Source organism: Lygodium microphyllum, chromosome 2 (genome assembly GCF_053477565.2).
Source record: "Lygodium microphyllum isolate KBCC chromosome 2, Lygodium_microphyllum_v1.1.10, whole genome shotgun sequence".
NCBI classification, from domain to species: Eukaryota; Viridiplantae; Streptophyta; class Polypodiopsida; order Schizaeales; family Lygodiaceae; genus Lygodium; species Lygodium microphyllum.
The window spans coordinates 71476176-71495623 of record NC_141136.1 but is presented as its reverse complement, the minus strand read 5'-3'; the positions used below and the strand labels follow the sequence as shown (position 1 = coordinate 71495623).

Below are 19448 nucleotides of genomic sequence, written 5' to 3'. Positions count from 1 at the left end.
GCAATCATGGACCGCCGTCTTACCAGCTCTTCCATCAAATCAAAAGCTCAATGGCGAGAACTACCGCATTTGGCTAGTCATGATGCTTGCCATTTTGGAGTCCTATGATTTGGCGGAGCTTGTTACGAAGACTATCCATCGTCCTCCTTCCAAGACGAGTCCAAACTCTCTTCCAGAGTGATAAGATGGAGTTGGCAAAGGCTCAGGCACATTGGGATAAACTCAATGCTTGCATTCGCTCGTTTTTATCTCTCATGTACTACAACCATTCTCTCTCATATTGAGCATTTGACGATGGCCCAAGAGATATGACTGGAGATTGATCAAATGTACAATCAGATAACCATCATGAAGCGAGTCTCTTTGGAAGTGCAAATGCGGACCATTAGCATCAACAAGTCGTCTTCTATGCGGTAGCATATCAACAGGCTGAGGCAGCTTCAAATGCAGGTTCAAAATGGAAGGAAGGTAATCACTTCTGAAGACATGGCAATAACTCTTCTTTCACAGTTACCAACCCGCTCTACTGGTTTTTATCCCACCTTGATTGCTTCAAGGTGATTTAAGACTCTTCGGTGGGAACAGTTGGTTCCTATGGTCTTACACCAAGAGGAGCAACTGAAATAAACCAATGCTTCGAAATCTAAGGCCTTGTTGGTCAGTCCTCTCAAAACAAGGGAACGGCCCAAAAGAAGGAGAAGGAGAACAAATCTAGGAAAGACAAAGACAAGGAGTCTACTTATCACATTTGTGGCAAAACAAGTCACTCCAAGAAGGATTGCCCCGACAAGGAGAAGAATGAGAAATCTTCAAAGGATTCCGGAGCGGTGGCTACTCCCTCATGAGCTGCTTTCCTCCACTTGGAGAGGTGGTTGAGGATTCAACCCTAATGGCTTCTGATGTTGCATTGACGACCCCATACACTCGGGAGTGGATTGTTGACAATGGTGCCTCCCAGCACATGACTCCTTCAGGAGGTGTTGCTCATTTGCGGCCTTCGCATGGCCAGATTCTCATTGGTAACACTTCGTCTATTCCTATATAGGAATGGGGCAACATGCATCTTATTCCAGATGGACGTGGTGGTGCCCATATAGTAGCGGTATGTACAGAAACTCTTGGCTACATGTGAGATGGACGGATGAAGTCTCTTACGGCTCCTATGGATCCGAATTGGAAGGCTACAACTCATTCCAATTCTCCCTTGGTGGATGCTACCCGTTATAGGCAGTTGATTGGTTCCTTGATCTGGCTTCTTAATACCTATGTTGACTTATATTATGCTATAGGTGTGCTGGCTGGATTCATGAGTGAACCCAAGATGGTGCATTAGCAGGCTATTCAGAGGATTTTGTGTTTCCTACGGGGAACTCCTAATTTTGGGATCTACTATCCTGCTGGTACAGGTGCTATGGACTTGTCCTTACATGTTGGAGTGATTCAGATTAGGTTGGTGATGTGGATCATCGAAGATCCACCACTGGTTATTGTTTTATCTTGGGTGTTGGTGTTGTTTCACGGAGCAGCAAGAAGCAACCTACAGTTGCCCTCTCTTCGACTGAGGCGGAGTATCAAGCGGCGTCTTCTACTACCTGTGAGACAATGTGGCTTCGCAAGCTTCTAGAGGAGCTTGGTTGCCCCCAGAGAGGTCCTACTATTCTACAGTGCGACAATGAGAGTTGAATTGCCTTGGCCAAGAATCCTGTGTTTCATGCTCGGACGAAGCATATTGAAATCCAGTACCATTTTATTTAGGAGAAAATTCTGGATGAGACTATTTTCCTGGTCTATTACAAGACAAAGGACAATCTTGCAGACTTGTTTACCAGGGCGCTTCCCAGGCTTTAATTTGATAGCACTCCAAATCCCTTAGCCTTCTACCGTGTCTAGGATCTGAGAGGGGGTGTTAGAGAGTCATCTCCCGGATAGGTAAGACACATGGCAAGCTGTCGCAAGCGCCACCTAGCAGGCAACCAACCAATTGCCACATGGCATGCAGTCAGATTGTACCAATCGGCCAGCAGTCGACTGCATTAATTGCAGCCGACCTCCATTATTTTGGGAATTATTTTCAGCCTATTAATAGACTTTGTTTCCAACAGCCTCTCTCAGTTGTTTTCATAGATTTCAGGCTACAAACCGTGGAGACTACCCTTGGGGCTAATGGAGACTAAGATCTTCCAGGTGGAGACATATGTAGATATTCTTTCTACACCCGTGTAGAATTCCGCATCCTTAGCATTCTTCACTGCAGATTTTCTACATTTCACTGTCTCTTTCTCTCTCTCTCTTTTCTTTCTCTGTTCACTCTGTCTTGGTCATTCGCTTCTGCATTGCTTCACTCTGATAGTTCTTTGTGTTATTGAGACTTAAAGTCGTAAATAAGTTGGCAAGATTGTTCATTGTCATGAGTTTAAGTTGTTTTATGTGTGAGTCCATGTATTGCAACATTTCGATGTATTTATATTGTTCATGAGAAGTGTAATATGCCCTAATAAAGCCATAGTGAACTTATCCTTGCATGTGTGTAAATAATGCTTGGAAATGGTTTTTAGGTCATTTTGAGTGTTTTGACAAATTTTGGTGATGGCAAGTTTTTTGTTGAAATTTTTCTCACATAGGGATAAGACCTATCTTTGAGCTTGATTTGTGATCAAATAGAGTAAAATTTGGCCAAAGTCCCTCTCATAAAGTTTGAACAAGGGATCAAGGAGAATATTTTGTTGTCTCACAAACTCAATTTATTCCTCACCTTTTGTAGGTATGAGCCTCCAAAAATGAAAAATAAAATTTTTCCAATACTTTTTTCAAGTTTAAAAAGCATCATGTTGTTTGTGCTTTCTTTCCATTTTTGGCAAGCTTGCATGCAAGTATCAATTTGGAAAGATCGTGTCAATTTTGGTGCGCGCTTTTCTTGCAAAACGTGCCATTCTTGGAAGAGCCTCTTTTGGGATGCATGAAGCCATTTTGGCAAAAAGTTAATCGAACAATCTTCTTTCTTATCTTCATCCATCTCTTCATGTACATGACATTAGCTCAAGGGCGGTCGAGAGGTTCGAGCCTCACATTATGGACATATGAACCTGTAAACGCCCCAAACAATGTAGTATGCTTAACAATTATGATATTCGCTTGTTTTCGAAATTTGATATAAAAGAGAATGAACACTTAGAGCTGAAAATGAAAATTACTCACAAAATTACAGCCATGAAAATGTAAAAGTAATGGAGACAAGATATTGATTTATTAAATTTGTTCCCTTTGCACTAATTAGATATAAAGAAAAGTGCATTGGAGTTGGCCACTGATGAGTGGTCACAGGTTATGGTGGACCCACGCGGTGGGTTAGAGAAAAGATAGTTCACACTTCCACCTATATGGCCCGATTGGGGGATTGATGCCTTGAAGTGTGGGCTAGATCCACCAGAACAGACAGTTACAATCAACAAGATGGCATGATCATGAAATGCTTGTACAATGTGCATGTGTGGGCTGAAAGCTTGAAATGCACATTTCTTTGCATAGGAAAGTCACATGAAGATTCTGATACCGTTTTTGCGATGTACACGGAAAAAGCTTTCATATGACACCCATATTGGGGGATCCCTAAATTTAGGGACCTCCTAATCAATATCTTATCTCCATTACTTTTACATTTTCATGGCTGTAATTTTGTGAGTAATTTTCATTTTCAGCTCTAAGTGTTCATTCTCTTTTATATTAAATCTCGAAAACAAGCGAATATCATAATTGTTAAGCATACTACGTTGTTCGGGGCGTTTACAGAACCTCCAAAAATGAAAAATGAGCCTCACTGTTTTGGAGATATGAGCCTCCAAAAATAAAATGTAACATTTTTCCAATACTTTTTTAAATTTAAAAAGTATCATGTTGTTTGTGCTTTCTTTCCATTTTTGGCAAGCTTGCATGCGAGTGTCAATTTGTAAAGATTGTGTCAATTTTGGTGCGCACTTTTCTCACAAAATACATTCTTGGAAGAGCCTCTTTTGGAATGCATGAAGCCGTTTTGGCAAAAAGTTGATCGAACAGCCTTCTTCCTTATCTTCATCCATCATCTTCATATACATAACGTTAGCTCAAGGGTGGTTGAGAGGTTCAAGCTCCACATTGGAGTGCATGTTCTGCTTGTGCTATTGGCTCTACTACTCCTTTGCCTCCTTCAAATTATAATATAGCTTTCTCTTTTTCTCTCCACTTTGTATCTCTATCGAAAAATCGTCTTGATTCTCATCAGATTGTGACTAGATGTGTTTCAATAAGTTTCAACTTGGCTTGGTTAAAAATGATTATCTACCAAATTTTTGGCATTCAAAATCACACATGAGGGTGAGATTTTATGGCGAATTGGTGTTTATGCATCCAATCATATCTCACGTCATCATGATTTATTGATGCAACTGCAACCATGTCTTTCTCTTAGCAGACTTGGTTTACTGATACAAGATTCTCTTAGCAAACCCAATTTATTAACACGGGATTTCAACATGTGTGTGGACCCCTCCATTGCACCTCTAGACATTGTGTTATGAATGCACCTAAAGATCATGATTGCGATACATTTGCATCGATGGTTCTAAAGCAAGATCTATAGCCTTGTTTGTGGCCATCCGCTCATGGATACACTTTCCATTCTACTCAACATTTGGGAACTTAGAGTTAGTCAGATCATCTACATTGACTGTTTGAAGACTATGACGGGCTCCTGACTGTTCGACATATGGGCTGTGTTGCAAGCCCCGGATAGTGACGACTCCTCTTACACACGCACACACACGCGCACACAGTGAGCATGTGTGTGCGCGTGCGTGCACACACCCATTCGCAAGATTTTCTAGATCGAGTTTCTGAATAATTGGATGCTAACTTCCATACAAATAGATTTGCATATTTCTTCTTGTTATCTGGCAGATTTTCACCTCAAGTTTCCAAACATTTTGTGCACCTCAACTGGGTCAGATTTTGGGCTTTGTAACCATCTAGACTCAAAGGAATCACACATCCTTGGGTGTTAATAATTGCAGATCTACAAGTACTTTTGTCACTTGCTGCAGCAATCTTTATATCATTGCTGCCATGTGGGAAATTTAGAACTCTCTTATGTGGATGTGTTTAACCATTTCTTTTGTTTCTTTTTTAATTTAACATTTATGGGTTAATGGACAGTGTTTTCACCCAAAAAAAAGTTTTGGGTATGAATGTGTAGAGATATAGAATTTCTCTTCCCAAAGTCTTATTATATTCACAATCATAATATACAACTTGAAACTTAAGCTCCAGATAATAAAGAATGAGCATTTCATTCTGCATGACATTAAGCAATCAGGAACTGCAGGATAGTACCTGAGTAGTCTTTAGTACAGCCAAACCTTCTATCCCTGATTCTACAATCAAGGATCCAGTATTGTCCACAGTTGTTTGACAAGTATGATTGCCCTTTCCCAACTTGTAACCTGAAACCCATTTTTCAAAACACGTATGCATGTGTGTGAACAAATTACAATGAGTTGAACAAAGATGTTCCTGCTTGAACTAAAAAATTAACATATTGATGACTTAGAAATTGTTAAGGTATGTGAAAGAATGTGTGTATGCTAATCAAAATATGTAGAATAATTTGTTTCAAGTTACTCACTTATTAAATTAACTCCAAATTAACTGTGTTCCCAAGCGAGGATCTGTTTGAATGGGAGTTGAGGGCTGTCAGTTATGGACTGCTAGGGAATGACACTACAATGTATATGCACACTAATAAGTATTAAAATCAGGGACCATTTTTTAATGCCAATTGCATGTGTAATATTTTGATCAGTGACGTGTGAGCTTGGAGGAAGTACATTCTACACCAGAGTTATAGCATGCGTGCTTGAGTACCTAGTGAGGCTGCTGGCAGTACTTTTTCAAGGCTTGCCCTGATCTGGTGGAGCTGCTTCCTAGGTTGATGATGTTGATCAAGGTGTTGGCAATCCTGCCTAGACTGCTAGTGATGCAAGTGCTGGCAATGCTGTTTCAAGCCTGTTGTGGACTAGCATGGCCATTTTCTTGCATGTGACTTGCAATTTTTGTTGTCGATTGTCGAGTGCCTGTTTTTGCTAATTATTGGGCTGATCTAGCAGTCATGTTTGTTGATCTGATCTTTGAGGTGCTGGCTAGCTGCACATATACTGTTGAGAGTCAAAGGCTGTAGTGTCAGAAAGCTCATTGTTGGCTGAACCAATTTAGATAGGGTGATGGTTGGCATGTCTAAGATCAAGCAATTAGATTTGATTGCGGGGGTGGGGGACCTTGTGGTGTCACAAGGACCTGCATTTTTAATGATTAGCTTTGGCATTATTAAGTTGTGCACATAAGTGCAAGTTATTTTTGGGTATGTTGATAGTCCAAACCCTAAGAAATGCAATGGGTATCAATGGAAAAAGTTGTATTAAGTCATGTTAAATGGGTACTTGTGGGTGCCTGGTGTTAGTTTGAGCCTAGGGCATTAAATGGGCCTTCAAAATGACCTATGGTGACATAAGGGCTAGGCATTAATTAATTAATTAATGTTAGTCTAAGGCCAGTTAAAGTTGGAAACAGCTTTTAAGTCCCAAAGGGGTTAGCGCACTAAATGTAGATGGGCACTAGTATCAGGCAAGGTCAAATGGGCAATTAATCAATTTCAAAATTTTACTTTTGAAAATCAATTAATTAATGCTGATGTGGATGGGCACTAGCCCATGCAAGCTAAAAGAAGGTTGTTTGGGGTTGGTTGAGTGTGGTGGCAGCCATTCTAGAGGCTAAGGGAGGAAAGAGAGGTCGCTGTTGCTGAAAAAGTGCTGATGGCATTGCTATAAGTGTATCTAGTTAGCCAAGGGAGGTACTTGCAATATATCAGACTGGGACAGCCATTTTTGGATGCTTTTTTTCTTCCAACTCTGCTACTTCATTTGATACAAGAACAACATATGGTTGGATTAGTATATCATCATGCAAGGTTGCTTCATATTTATCAGTATTGAGGCCACAACCTCAGTCCCCCTCATGGTGGAGGCAATCATGGGGACCTTCTTTGTTTGGTATACCTCATACCAAGTGCTGATCCTCATGTTGGCCTACATGGTCAAACATCTAATACACACCCTTATTCCTTACAGCAATTGCCATTAGAAGATGCCTGCAAATCCAGGTGGGCATAACTTAGGCTAGCTGCCCTTCTTTGAGAGCTTCACTCTATAGGGAAGTCTTCTCATGTGCCATTTAAGTATATTTGCGAGGTGACACACCCCATCATGCACTTTGTTGGGCTACGTAGGTACCCTATGTGGTGGTCTATTTACGAACATGCTGTGTATTTGCTTTAGGGATCATGACCACACCTATGTAGGCTGCCCCAACTACACTTATGATTGGCACCTTATCTTTTGTTGTAAGGGTATTGCCTTTGCCCAGGATGGTCCATTCTGGTCCCTTGACCAAAATGTGCACCTCCCAACTCTTCTCCTCCAAGGAGGTGGGAGTCCATATTTCATGGTCAAGCCAAGTATCCTTAATGATCCAACCCACATGGCTTGCCCATCAAAAGCAATAGCATGTCAGCATCTCTCTTATAATGGGCAAGGGAATGTCATAGCTGTTCCATGGGTCATTGGGGTCAAGAATGCATACAAGTCATTTTTAAAGACTAGAACGGCTATTCATCATTTCTATGAACAGGAGAAACGGCAAAAATGGCAAGGCCAGCAATACAAATAGCACTCATACGTGAGTGTTATTTGTTTGAGGAGCTTAATATAGATCTTATATAAAATTGGACATGAATCATACGTATCGAGTGCACTATGATTCAACTGTCTGTGTAGAAAAATGCATTTACAATAAACCATGTAGAGAATGAACAATAGGAAAACTTATACACTCACCATGACCATGAACTTTTCCATCTATCATTATTGGCTCCCATGGCTTTTCAATTATATTAACTTCAGCAGCTGTTACCTGAAAGATTAAAGATTTGCAAACTTCAATAGGTTACATTTTTACTCACAGAAACCTACAAAATTATTCAGAATTTCTCCTTAAGGAAGTTATGTGCACTGGATTCTGAAAATGAACACTGTGAACAGCCAGTGAGACGCTTGTAGAAGCATATTGGAATCATCTGACAGAACTTTTTTCCCTTAGAAAATATAACTGGTCACATCGTTCATTAAAACAACTTTAGCTGAGCTTACAAGCAGGAAATGACCACAGAAGAACAACACACATGAAGACGTGTGCTAACATGGACTTACAGATTATCCAAAGGTCTGATAAGAAGTTGCTATCATTCAGACTGAGTTTACAAGGATACCTCGGGGTAAGTTGTCACAAAATGCTGTCCAAGCAGTGTACCGAAATCTTCGATGGAAATCTCACTTTTGCAAGCCTTCGCCTTTGCATAAACCTAGAATGACATGGTCTTCCCATTTAGCAAGATCATGATCTTTTTCACAGTTGTAACCACATCAACTGACTCATAACTAAAACCGTGTTTTCTTACGAGATTAGAGAGCACTTCATCAGAGTATAACGCCAGGTTATTGGTCAAAATTTCATTATAACACAAATCCATACATTGCCTCACTAAAGATGACTGCAAGATACAAGAGGGAACGTCCAAGCAAGCATAGCATGCATATGCATCGAAGGCCTTTACACATCAGTCTCCATCTTTTTCACATATCAATGATAGCAACGAAACTAATGTCGTAGATTAAGTTTTCAACTGAGGCAGTGATGAAGATTACCGTGTTTTTTATGGAATCAGTTGCCACAATCGACGAGTTATCGCTACCAGTGTAAGCAGGCAGGCAATTGGATGTCAGGAGGATGGACACACTCCATTCAACAAATGCGTGGTGTGAGCCATTTCTCCATACGCGACCAACCCTCACTCGTGTCTTGCCGTGCCTGTGCTGCAGCTCAGCATCGACGGCATGCCCCATTCTCGGATGTTGGAACTTCGTTTATTGTGTCAGCTTTTACCGGCAACTTATGTAACGTTTACAGATGCAAATCGGGAAGACGAACGAGAAACTTGACCAGGAAAGTATTGAGATCGCTCTGCAATTCGAAGAAACAGTGGGATTCCCTCTGCAAATCGAAGGAATAGTGGGATTCATGACAAAACACTGTCAATCATGCAAGAAATGATGAGAGAAGCCATAGCTTTACCAGGAAAGTATTAAGATCCCTCTGCAAATCGCAGGAACAGTGGGATTCCCTCTGCAAATCGAAGGAACAGTGGGATTCAGGACAAAACACTGTCAATCATGCGTGTTCAGGACAAAACACTGTCAATCATGCAAGAAGTGAAGAGAGAAGCCATAGCGCGTCTATATATATATATATATATATATATATATATATTCTTTCTTGTTTTGGCTGGAGGTTCGGTTATCTCCCGAACCTCCATTTTTCTCCCAAGCCTATTCTTTTTCGGAAACCTCCATTTGAATTCAAATTGCATGCATGCATGGTTGACGGGTTGAGGTAGCTTTAATGCCCCACGTCTTCACGTCCTCCCTCTCTCATAATGATTACTCCATACATATATTGATCGACATGATCCAGGTTGAGGCTTCCTGCATCGCTTGGAGAAAGAGCTTGGAGGAGGTTGAAGCTTCGTTCAGGAGGTTGAGGCTTCGTGCATCGCTACAGATTGGAAGGTGCAACTCTCTCTCTCTCTCTCTCTCTCTCTCTCTCTCTCTCTCTCTCTCTCTCTCTCTCTCTCTCTCTCTCTCGGCACCTCTGCGGCATGGCGCGGCCTGACGTGGCACCTCCAGGCATAGTCGCTCTCCCCCCCCCCCGACCAAGTCGCCCCTCTCTCTCTCTCTCTCTCTCTCTCTCGCGCGCCAAGGCGCTGTCGCTGCCCTCGGCACCTTCGAAATCCCCCCCTCCCCCGCGCCAGACACACACACACTCTCTCTCTCTCTCTCTCTCTCTCTCTCTCTCTCTCTCTCTCTCTCTGTGTTATTAATTAATAGCTAATTAATTAGTTAATTAATAATTATTCATAGTAAATGTTAATGTTAATAGTTATAGTTATAGTTAATAATAATTAATAGTTAAAATAGTTATTAATAGTTAATTAATGTTAATAGTTATATAGTATATAGAATATAGAATAGATGTTAATAGTTAATTAATTAATAGTTAATAGTTATAGTTTAAGTTTATTATTGTTGTTGTTTTTGTTATTATTGTTGTTTTTTATTTAGATATCATTAGTTTATTATTATTTAGATAAATATTATTAGTTTATATCTATCTAAATAATAATATCTAAACTAAATAATAATATCTAATTAGTTTATATAATGATAATGATGATGATGATAATGATGATGATGATGATGATTGATGTTGTTGTATTGTTTATTAGTTTATTGTTGTTTAGATAGATATAATATAATATATTCTTTCTTGTTTTGGCTGGAGGTTCGGTTATCTCCCGAACCTCCATTTTTCTACCAAGCCTATTCTTTTTCGGAAACCTCCATTTGAATTCAAATTGCATGCATGCATGGTTGAGGGGTTGAGGTAGCTTTAATGCCCCACGTCTTCACATCCTCCCTCTCTCATGATGATTACTCCATACATATATTGATCGACATGATCCAGGTTGAGGCTTCCTGCATCGCTTGGAGAAAGAGCTTGGAGGAGGTTGAAGCTTCGTTCAAGAGGTTGAGGCTTCATGCATCGCTACAGATTGGAAGGTGCAACTCTCTCTCTCTCTCTCTCTCTCTCTCTCTCTCTCTCTCTCTCTCTCTCTCTCTCTCTCTCTCTCTCTCTCTCTCTCTCTCTCTCTCTCTCTCTCTCCCAGCATCTCTGCGGCATGGCGTGGCACCTCCAGGAGTGGTCGCTATCCCCCCCCCCCCCCCGGCCAAGTCCCCCCACCCCCCGCCAAGTCGCTGTACCCCCTCGCCAAGTCTCTCTCTCTCTCTCTCTCTCTCTCTCTCTCTCTCTCTCTCTGTTATTAATTAATAGTTATTCATAGTTAATATTAATGTTAATGTTAATGTTAATAGTTATAGTTATAGATAATAATAATTAATAGTTAAAATAGTTATTAATAGATATATAGAATATAGAATAGATGTTAATAGTTAATAGTTAATTAATAGTTATAGTTTAAGTTTATTCTTATTGTTGTTTTTTATTTAAATATTATTGTTTATATCTATCTAAATAATAATATCTAATTTGTTTATATAATGATGATGATTGCTGCTGTTGTATTGTTTATTAGTTTATTGTTGTTTAGATAGATATAATATAATGATGATAGTTAATAATTAATTAATAGCTAGTAGTTATAGTTTAAGTTGATTATTCTTGTTGTTTTTGTTATTATTGTTGTTTTTATTTAGATGTTATTAGTTTATTATCATTTAGATAGATATCTAATTAGTTTATATAATGATGATTAATTAATAGTTAGTAGTTATAATTTAAGTTTATTATTATTATTATTATTTATTTATTTTATTATTGATGATGATTACTGTTGTTATTTTATTAGTTTATTGTTAATTTATAATTGATTGTGGTATTATTTTATTTAGATTAGATTCAAATAAGATTTAAATATTGTTTTATTAGTTTATAGTCTATTTATTGTGGTATTATTTTATTTAGATTAAGATAAGATTTAGATAATCGATCTTATATTTAAAGTTAATTAATGAATAGTTAATAGTTATAGTTTAAGTTTATTTATTAGTAATTCTGATTATGATTATTATATTATTATTGTTGTTGTTGTTTATTGTTATTATTGTTGTTTTTCATTTAGATATTATTAGTTTATTATTGTTTAGGTAGATATTATATCTAATTAGTTTATATTTATATAATAATAATAATGATGATGATGATGATTGCTGTTGTATTGTTTATTAGTTTATTGTTAGTTTATAATTTATTGTGGTATTATTTTATTAGTTTATTGTTATCTAATTATTTATATGATGATGATGATGATTGATGTTGTATAATTAATGTTATAGTTAAAGTTAATAAAGTTAATTAATTAACAGTTAATAGTTATAGTTTAAATTTATTTATTAGTAATTATAATTATGATTATTTTATTATTGTTGTTGTTTATTATTATTGTTGTTGTTTTTTATTTAGATATTATTGGTTTATAGTTTATATATATCTAAATAATAATATCTAATTAGTTTAAATAATATATAAAATATAATATAAATATAATAATAATAATAATGATGATGATGATGATGGTGATGATGATTGTTATTGTATTGTTTATTAGTTTATTGTTAGTTTATAATTGATTGTGGTATTATTTTATTTAGATTAGATTAAGATAAGATTTAGTTTTAGATATTGTTTTATTAGTTTATTAGTTTATTGTTAGTTTAAAGTTTATTGTGGTATTATTTTATTGTGATTAAGATAAGATTTAGATTTAGATAATTAATGTTATAATTAATTAATAGTTAGTTAATAGTTATAGTTTAATTTTATTTATTAGTAATTATGATTATGATTATTTTATTATTATTATTAATATTGTTTTTTATTTAGATATTATTAGTTTATATTTATATAATATAATAATAATAATGATAATGATGATGATTGATGTTGTATTGTTTATTAGTTTATTGTTAGTTTATAGTTTATTTATTGTGATATTATTTTGTTTAGATTAAGATAAGATTTAGATTTAGATTAGATATTGTTTTCTATTCTTATTATTGTCGTATTGTTTATTATTATTATTATGATTATGATATGATAATGTTGTTTTATTTAGATATTATTAGTTTATTGTTAGTTTATAGTTTATTTTATTATGGTATTATTTTATAATATTATTATATTTTATTATTATGTTAATTTTTAATAGTTAATGTTATAGCTAATAGTTATAGTTTATTAGTAATTATGTTATATTATGATATGATTATGATGTTATTTTATTTAGATATTATTAGTTTGTTAGTTTATTTTGGTATTATTTTATTTAGATTTAGATTTAGATCTTGTTAGTTGTATTATTTTATTATTATTCTTGTTTTTATTATATAATAATAATAAAATAATGATGATGATGATTATTGTTGTATTGTTTTATGTTATTATTATTATTATTATTATATTATTATATAATGATGATTGATGTTGTATTGTTTATTAGTTTATTGTGGTATTGTTATTGTTATTTTAATTATTGGTTTAATTTTTATTTTATTTTGATTGGTTTAGTTTATTATTATTTTATTAGTATAAATATATATACAAAAAATTGATAATAATAATATAAAATAATAATATTATTATTTAAAAATATCAATAGAGATAATATAAAATAATTAGTTATAGTTGTAGTGAGTAATGATATAGTTGTAGTTAATAGTTATAGTTGTAGTAAATAGTAATTAATAGTTAATAATTACTTAGTATTATTGTTTTGTTATTTTAATTAGTTTAGTTGTTGGTTAGATATGGTTGCTTGTTATTATTATTATTATTATTATTGTTATTGTTATTGTTATTATTATTATTTTATTATTAGTATATAGATAAATAGATATAGATATATATATATAGAATATTAGATTAGATAGATATAGATGTTAGTTTATTGTTATTGTTATCTTATTTTATTATTGTTATTATCTTGCTAATAAACGTTTTAGGATATGTGTTTTAAGACATGGTGTGGAAGGTAACTTTAAGATATGTGGAGCTAAATTATATTATAATAATATATTATAATAAAATAGTATATAGATAAATAGATATTAGTTTATTATTTTTGTTATCTTATTTTATTATTGTTATTATCTTACTAATAAATGTTTTAGGATATGTGTTTTAAGACATAGAGTGGATAGAACTATCCTTTGTCTCATTGATTGCAATTCGTGGGGCATTGTTAAACTTGGAAAGCTATTTAGTGTGTGAGCTATATTTTTATTGGCATCATACAAACTTAGGTCTAATACACCTGTATTTTATGGAGTGGAAGGTTTTGTAGTAACTTTATAATATATATATATATATATATATATATATATATATATATATATATATATATATATATATATATATATATATATGTATGTATTAAATTATATTATATTACTATTTACTTATTCGTGGTTGTGACTTTCATTATTGAGAGGTACAACTATCCTTCAGAACTCATTGTGATTTGTGGGGTTGGCATGGATGTAGTAGCCCTTCATGGCATTAAAAATCCGTTATTGACGTTTTTAAACTTAGGAGATTGTTTAGTGTGTGAATTATAGTTTTATTGGAAGGGGTGTGATTTTCTAAAAAAGGATATTGTGTGGTGTGCACCATGCAATGTTAGGTGCACCACCTAAAATACCAACTCACTGGTCATTGTGGCATTCGCTTTGATCCTTGACTTTTCTCGTTATGCAAGGTGGTTTTGCATCATGAAATGGATACATCCATTGTGACAAAAAGCCTAATCTCTCAACTAGGGAGGCATGAGAATTTGCTTGAAATAATCCAAATGCATCTTGAAGACTCACTTGAGTCCTATGTGTGGGATAAACAAATTGAAACCTCTCTAGATGCTACTTACTATAGCAAATTCTATTGTAGTCAATCGTATGGTCTAATGCACGTATGTTTAAATTTAATGCATTGGAAGTTAATCTAATGTCATCTAGGATTTTCCATTGTTTCTAATTTTAAAGATAAGATAAGAATAGTTGATATGCACCTTGATGTTGATGCATGCGTTTTGCGTAACATGGAGGAAAAAAATGTGTTTGTAGCAAATGTTGTGCAGTGCACTCCCAGTATGCAAATGAATGTGTGCAAAGGGAAAAAGGTTATAGGAAGAAGGCAGTTCGTCGTGCACTCAGGCATGTTGGAGGATATGAAAGTTCTGTTAGTTTTTTGAGAGTCATTCATCGCTTGGATGGGCTTGAGAAGCAAGTAAAGGCACTATTTCGACGCCAAAGGGCTTCGGTTTCTCTTGGTGAGAGCATTGATAACCGTCTACAGAGGATTGAGAGAATTTTGGAGGAGAAATATGAAGGAAACCTTTGTGATGGGGTGAGGATACATGATGAGTTGGAAGAAATCAAGGGTTACATAGGGGAGATATATGACCATGTCCGAAAGTATTGGCCACGTATTGGATCCTTGGATGATCATGATGAGAAGATGAAATATCTTATTGACAGTGCTGGTCGTATAGAGGATGGCGTATGTGAGTTAATTGCTCAGAAGAATGAAAATGTTTCCCTTGATGTGCAACTTACTTCTTTGAAAGTTTCTCTTCATAGTTTTTTTAGCAATGTTAACCCAGATGAATCACCGTGTGGGGTCATTCCCTTTCACTCGAGAGCATTGCCCTTGATGTGCAATTTGCTTCTTTCAAAGTTTATCTAGATAGGTTTTTGGCAATGTTAACTTGGATGAGTTGCCGATGCATAAGCACATCCTTGAAAATCTCCATTTTGAAAAACATTGTCTATCTCTTCCAAATTGAAAATCGCCACATACTTGATATATAAAATCTTTGCAAGACTTTTTAAATGAGTTGTGTTTTATTTGATTGATGAAAATCTCCATTTTAAAAAACATTGTCTATCTCTTCCAATTATTAAGATTTTTTTATCTCATTTTAATAGTTTATATTTCCATATTTTCACCTTGGTATTCGTTCATCTTTGAGCGTCGGACATCATTGGATCTTTAACACATTCGGGCCTTTGGCAAGACCTATGTATGGATCTAGACGAATGAACATCCATTAGTAGGGCTTGCACACACACACACACACACACACACACACACACACACACACACACACACACACACACACACAGAGAGAGAGAGAGAGAGAGAGAGAGAGAGAGAGAGAGGAGGTAAGGCATGGCTATATATTTGGTGAGTGTCAAGTGCACATGTGGATTAATGGACATCCATTGGAGAGGGGAATCATTAATTGGATTTTGGTGAGCACTGTGTATGTGTGTGCTCATGCATGATTATTTACACGTATTCGTGCATGACTATTTTTTTGTCATCAATGGCTTTGAGATTTCTCTATTGGGACTCTTATAATCTATTGAAAGTTTCGTGTAGTCATCATGGAATAAAGCAAAGCTATGGACGATGTTCCAGACATAGTGCATTCTGTGAGCCTGCAATTTTGGTTGGTTGCTGCAATTTTGGTTTTCTGTGAGCCTGCACAGCCTGGTCAGCTCTAGGATAGGTTTATGTCACCGGTGGTGGAGGATATTTTGTATAAGTTACAGCTAGAGCATGTGCATATATCTTCTGCAATTCTACAACAAGAGGCATCAAAGAGGGCTTTATTGCATCTTCAAGATCTTTTGCGACATGGGTGAAGATTGTCTGACTTTGATGGATTGCCAAAACCTCATCGAACAGATTCTCAGTTGTGTGCTAACCCTCTTTTAGAAGGAGAATATGCATATGATATACTGGAGCAACGTTGGACGGGAGCTACAAGCTCTACCCCGAGACCTACGGACCACTTATTGCTCAAGTGTTTCGAACCGAGCGGCCATGGCTACCTCTCACATAGCCGATGCGCAATGCCTACCTTACGGGTGTGGTGAGCTTACCTTGATGCTCGATCGAGTACCCTCCTCTTTCTTGCACACCGGTAGCTCCACGATCCTTGAGGCAAGCTCAAGCAACCTCAATCCCTCTCCCATGAGCTTCATCCTCCATAGCCACACGCGAGACAATAGAAGAGAAGAGAAGAGGGGAAGATGAAGAGAGAAGATGGAGAGCTTCTTCTCCAAGATCCCTCACTCTCACACAATCACTCCCTCATTTCCTCACACTCTCTCAATCCCTCTCTCAAGCAAAAGCAAGAAGGCAAGAAACAAGAGAAGAAGAAGAAGAAGCTTTGGCCACACACAAGAATGAGCTTCTCATTCACTTTTCAACTTTATATACATGCCCTACCTTTCATGGGCTGTCATCTCCTTTTTTACATGGCCGGCCATTAGCCTAGGCCCATTTCTCATTTCTCACCGTTCTAGTCTATCCTATTCCCAACTAATACATACAATTTGCACAGGAGTAAGCCTGGCGCTCTCTTACAAGGATTCGGGAGCGCTTTCACACTTAATGGTGCGCTTTTTGCTCTTTTACTTTCCTTGGGCGACTCTAAGACTTCCCGAGGGTCGTGACCGTGCTTTTAATTTTTTCAGGGTCTGGTTACTGGTTAAGGCCCCTTTTTCTTCCTTTTGTCCTACACCTTTTGCTATTTCCTTTTTTTCATTTTCCGCTCCTCTGTGCTGCGGTAAACATTACCCCCCTCCTAGCCAAGTGGCAGTCCCATGGCACTGTGGTGGGAAGTAGTGGGATAGATGATGTTGTTGCTAGGTGGAACTGGTGGGTAGATGACACTGATGCTTGTGAATGAGAAGTGATGGAGTTTGATGACGATGACCAGGAGAGATTTTAGTGTGTTTTAGGCTCCATGAAGATACTTGGCATCTTTCACACTGTTGTGGCACCCCTTATGTAGCCGGTCGTCTCTTGAGTATCCGAAACGCTTGAAGCAATAAGCAATCCCTTAGGAGGATGGTATTGGAGGGATTTATTCTGGAGAAACCCCCCGAATGCTGTTTGCCTTGAAAATCCGTGGCCTTGGTTGAAGATCCTTGTCTTTGAGTAGAAGGTCTTCAATTTTGAGTTGAAGGTCTTCAAGCTCGTGGAATCAATAAGCGATCCGTAGATCTTGAGGCGTTGCGCATGGATCATTGGACGATGAGGTTCCAAGATCTATGCCAATGGCAGATCCATCACTGGGTTTTCCCTCTGCTTGATTTGGTTCAATCATGGCAGCCATCAGTAGACGGATGATTGGCAACATGAAATCTGTTGAGCCATTTAAACCTTCGCAGCGAAGCTCCTGAAGTTGCAGTGATGGAATCATGTCCGACTCATGGAAAAATTCCTTGTCATTGGAGGATGTAGTGGATGATCTTCTTCAGCCAAGCAGCCAGTTCTTGAAACACGAACATAACCTGCAAGAAAAGTTGTGCACTTTCTAGGAGGTGTGTCTGTCTCACTGTGTAGTGCATGGTGCCCATGCCAGTGGAACTGGGAGATGGGCCTAACCTTGGGCAAGCCCTCGGTAATGTCCCACACTTCAGGACCCAGTTCGTGCGTCGTTGGAGGTGCGGTGCAAAATGTCTTAGGGTGACAAGTCTGAAAGTCCTGCCCTTGATGTGCCCTAAGTGTGAAGTGGGGAAGGGGCTAGGGAGAACCCTAGATACAGTGAGTGTGGTGCACAATAACAATGAAGGGAGATTGCAAGCACATGTGAAGTGTTCTCCTTGTTAACCTGCTTAGTAGTAGATTCATCTTTCAGCTTTGCTATTTTTTGCTCTTGTCTTTCTCTCCAATCACCTTGTCTTTGTTTCCTTGTGGCTTTTTCTCTTTTAAAAAAGAAATTAAAAATAAAGAATGAGAGAGGGAGTACAATTGGCAAGGCATATCACACCCTTTTAATCACGGGGCGGTCGCAGGCATTGAGATGAGAATGCGCGACTTTGTAGGTATTCTTTAATATCGGCCTTAGCTCTCAGAGGAGTGGTTGACAAGAAAGGGTGATTACACCTTGTGAAGCGGCTGTCACTCATATTTTCTAAGAGCTCTAGACAAAAGGAAGGAAGGAGAGTAGCCCGCATCATTAACCTAGTCATAGCTCTACCATCTATTCCTAGGTTGATATCAAAGAAGAGTGGGGGGAGATGGGCTTCCTTTGCTGTGGGTTTTTGGAGTAGCAGGAATTTGATAAGTCAGAGGTAATTACAAGTGGTCAAAAACGCTGGATCTGGGCAAGAAGAGAAGTCTACAAGGAAACGATTTATAGAATGAAGTATATCCTCTAACCTAAACACTAAGCATTCCTCAAGGCTCCTAGCATTTACATTATATATTTTTGGGAAGTCGTAATCCCCATGCAAGTCTCTATCATAGTCTACTCCATACCTACGGGGGTAGGACATGTAGATAGAATCATTGCGCTCTTCGGAGAGTGAACTGCAAAAGGCGGTCCATGCATCAAAATTGGTGTCCCAAATCCTCCTCCGCCATTTCGGCTGTGCGTAGCCTTGGACGGTTTTGGGAACCAGATTGACCTTATCTTCCCAGTAATCCTGTGGCTCTTGTCGCCACCTAGTCATTATCATGCTCCTCTCTTCTATCCACCTGTTTGCAAGTTCATTAGCTAGATCCTTGATCTTGGCTAAGACTCCTAGAGGCAGGGCCCAGCCCAGAGAGTGTGGGAAAGCAAATGAAAGCTCAAACGGCCTTTTATGGAACTCTCGCTGACGCCAAATGACCAACTCCCGGGGCTAGTCTACAGGATGTGTATCATTTCTCAGTGGCATGGG

At 37.3% G+C, this 19448-nt stretch overlaps 1 protein-coding gene across 2 annotated transcripts in view; it reads right to left on the bottom strand.

Annotated features, from left to right (window-relative positions):
* Positions 1–9360, bottom strand: part of LOC148039880 (uricase / urate oxidase / nodulin 35) — a 42915-nt gene extending 33555 nt beyond the window's left edge. For both annotated transcript variants that reach the window (XR_015693442.1, XM_087695032.1), the window contains exons 1-5: positions 9211–9360; positions 8784–9129; positions 8348–8440; positions 7917–7992; positions 5362–5471 (exon numbers count right to left, since the gene is read on the bottom strand). Coding sequence is in view for 1 of the 2 variants with exons in the window: in XM_087695032.1 (XP_087551158.1) it covers positions 5362–5471; positions 7917–7992; positions 8348–8440; positions 8784–8981 (477 nt within the window). In the remaining variant the exon portion in view is untranslated. The remainder of the gene's footprint in view (positions 1–5361; positions 5472–7916; positions 7993–8347; positions 8441–8783; positions 9130–9210) is intronic.
* Positions 9361–19448: the final 10088 nt, after the last annotated feature.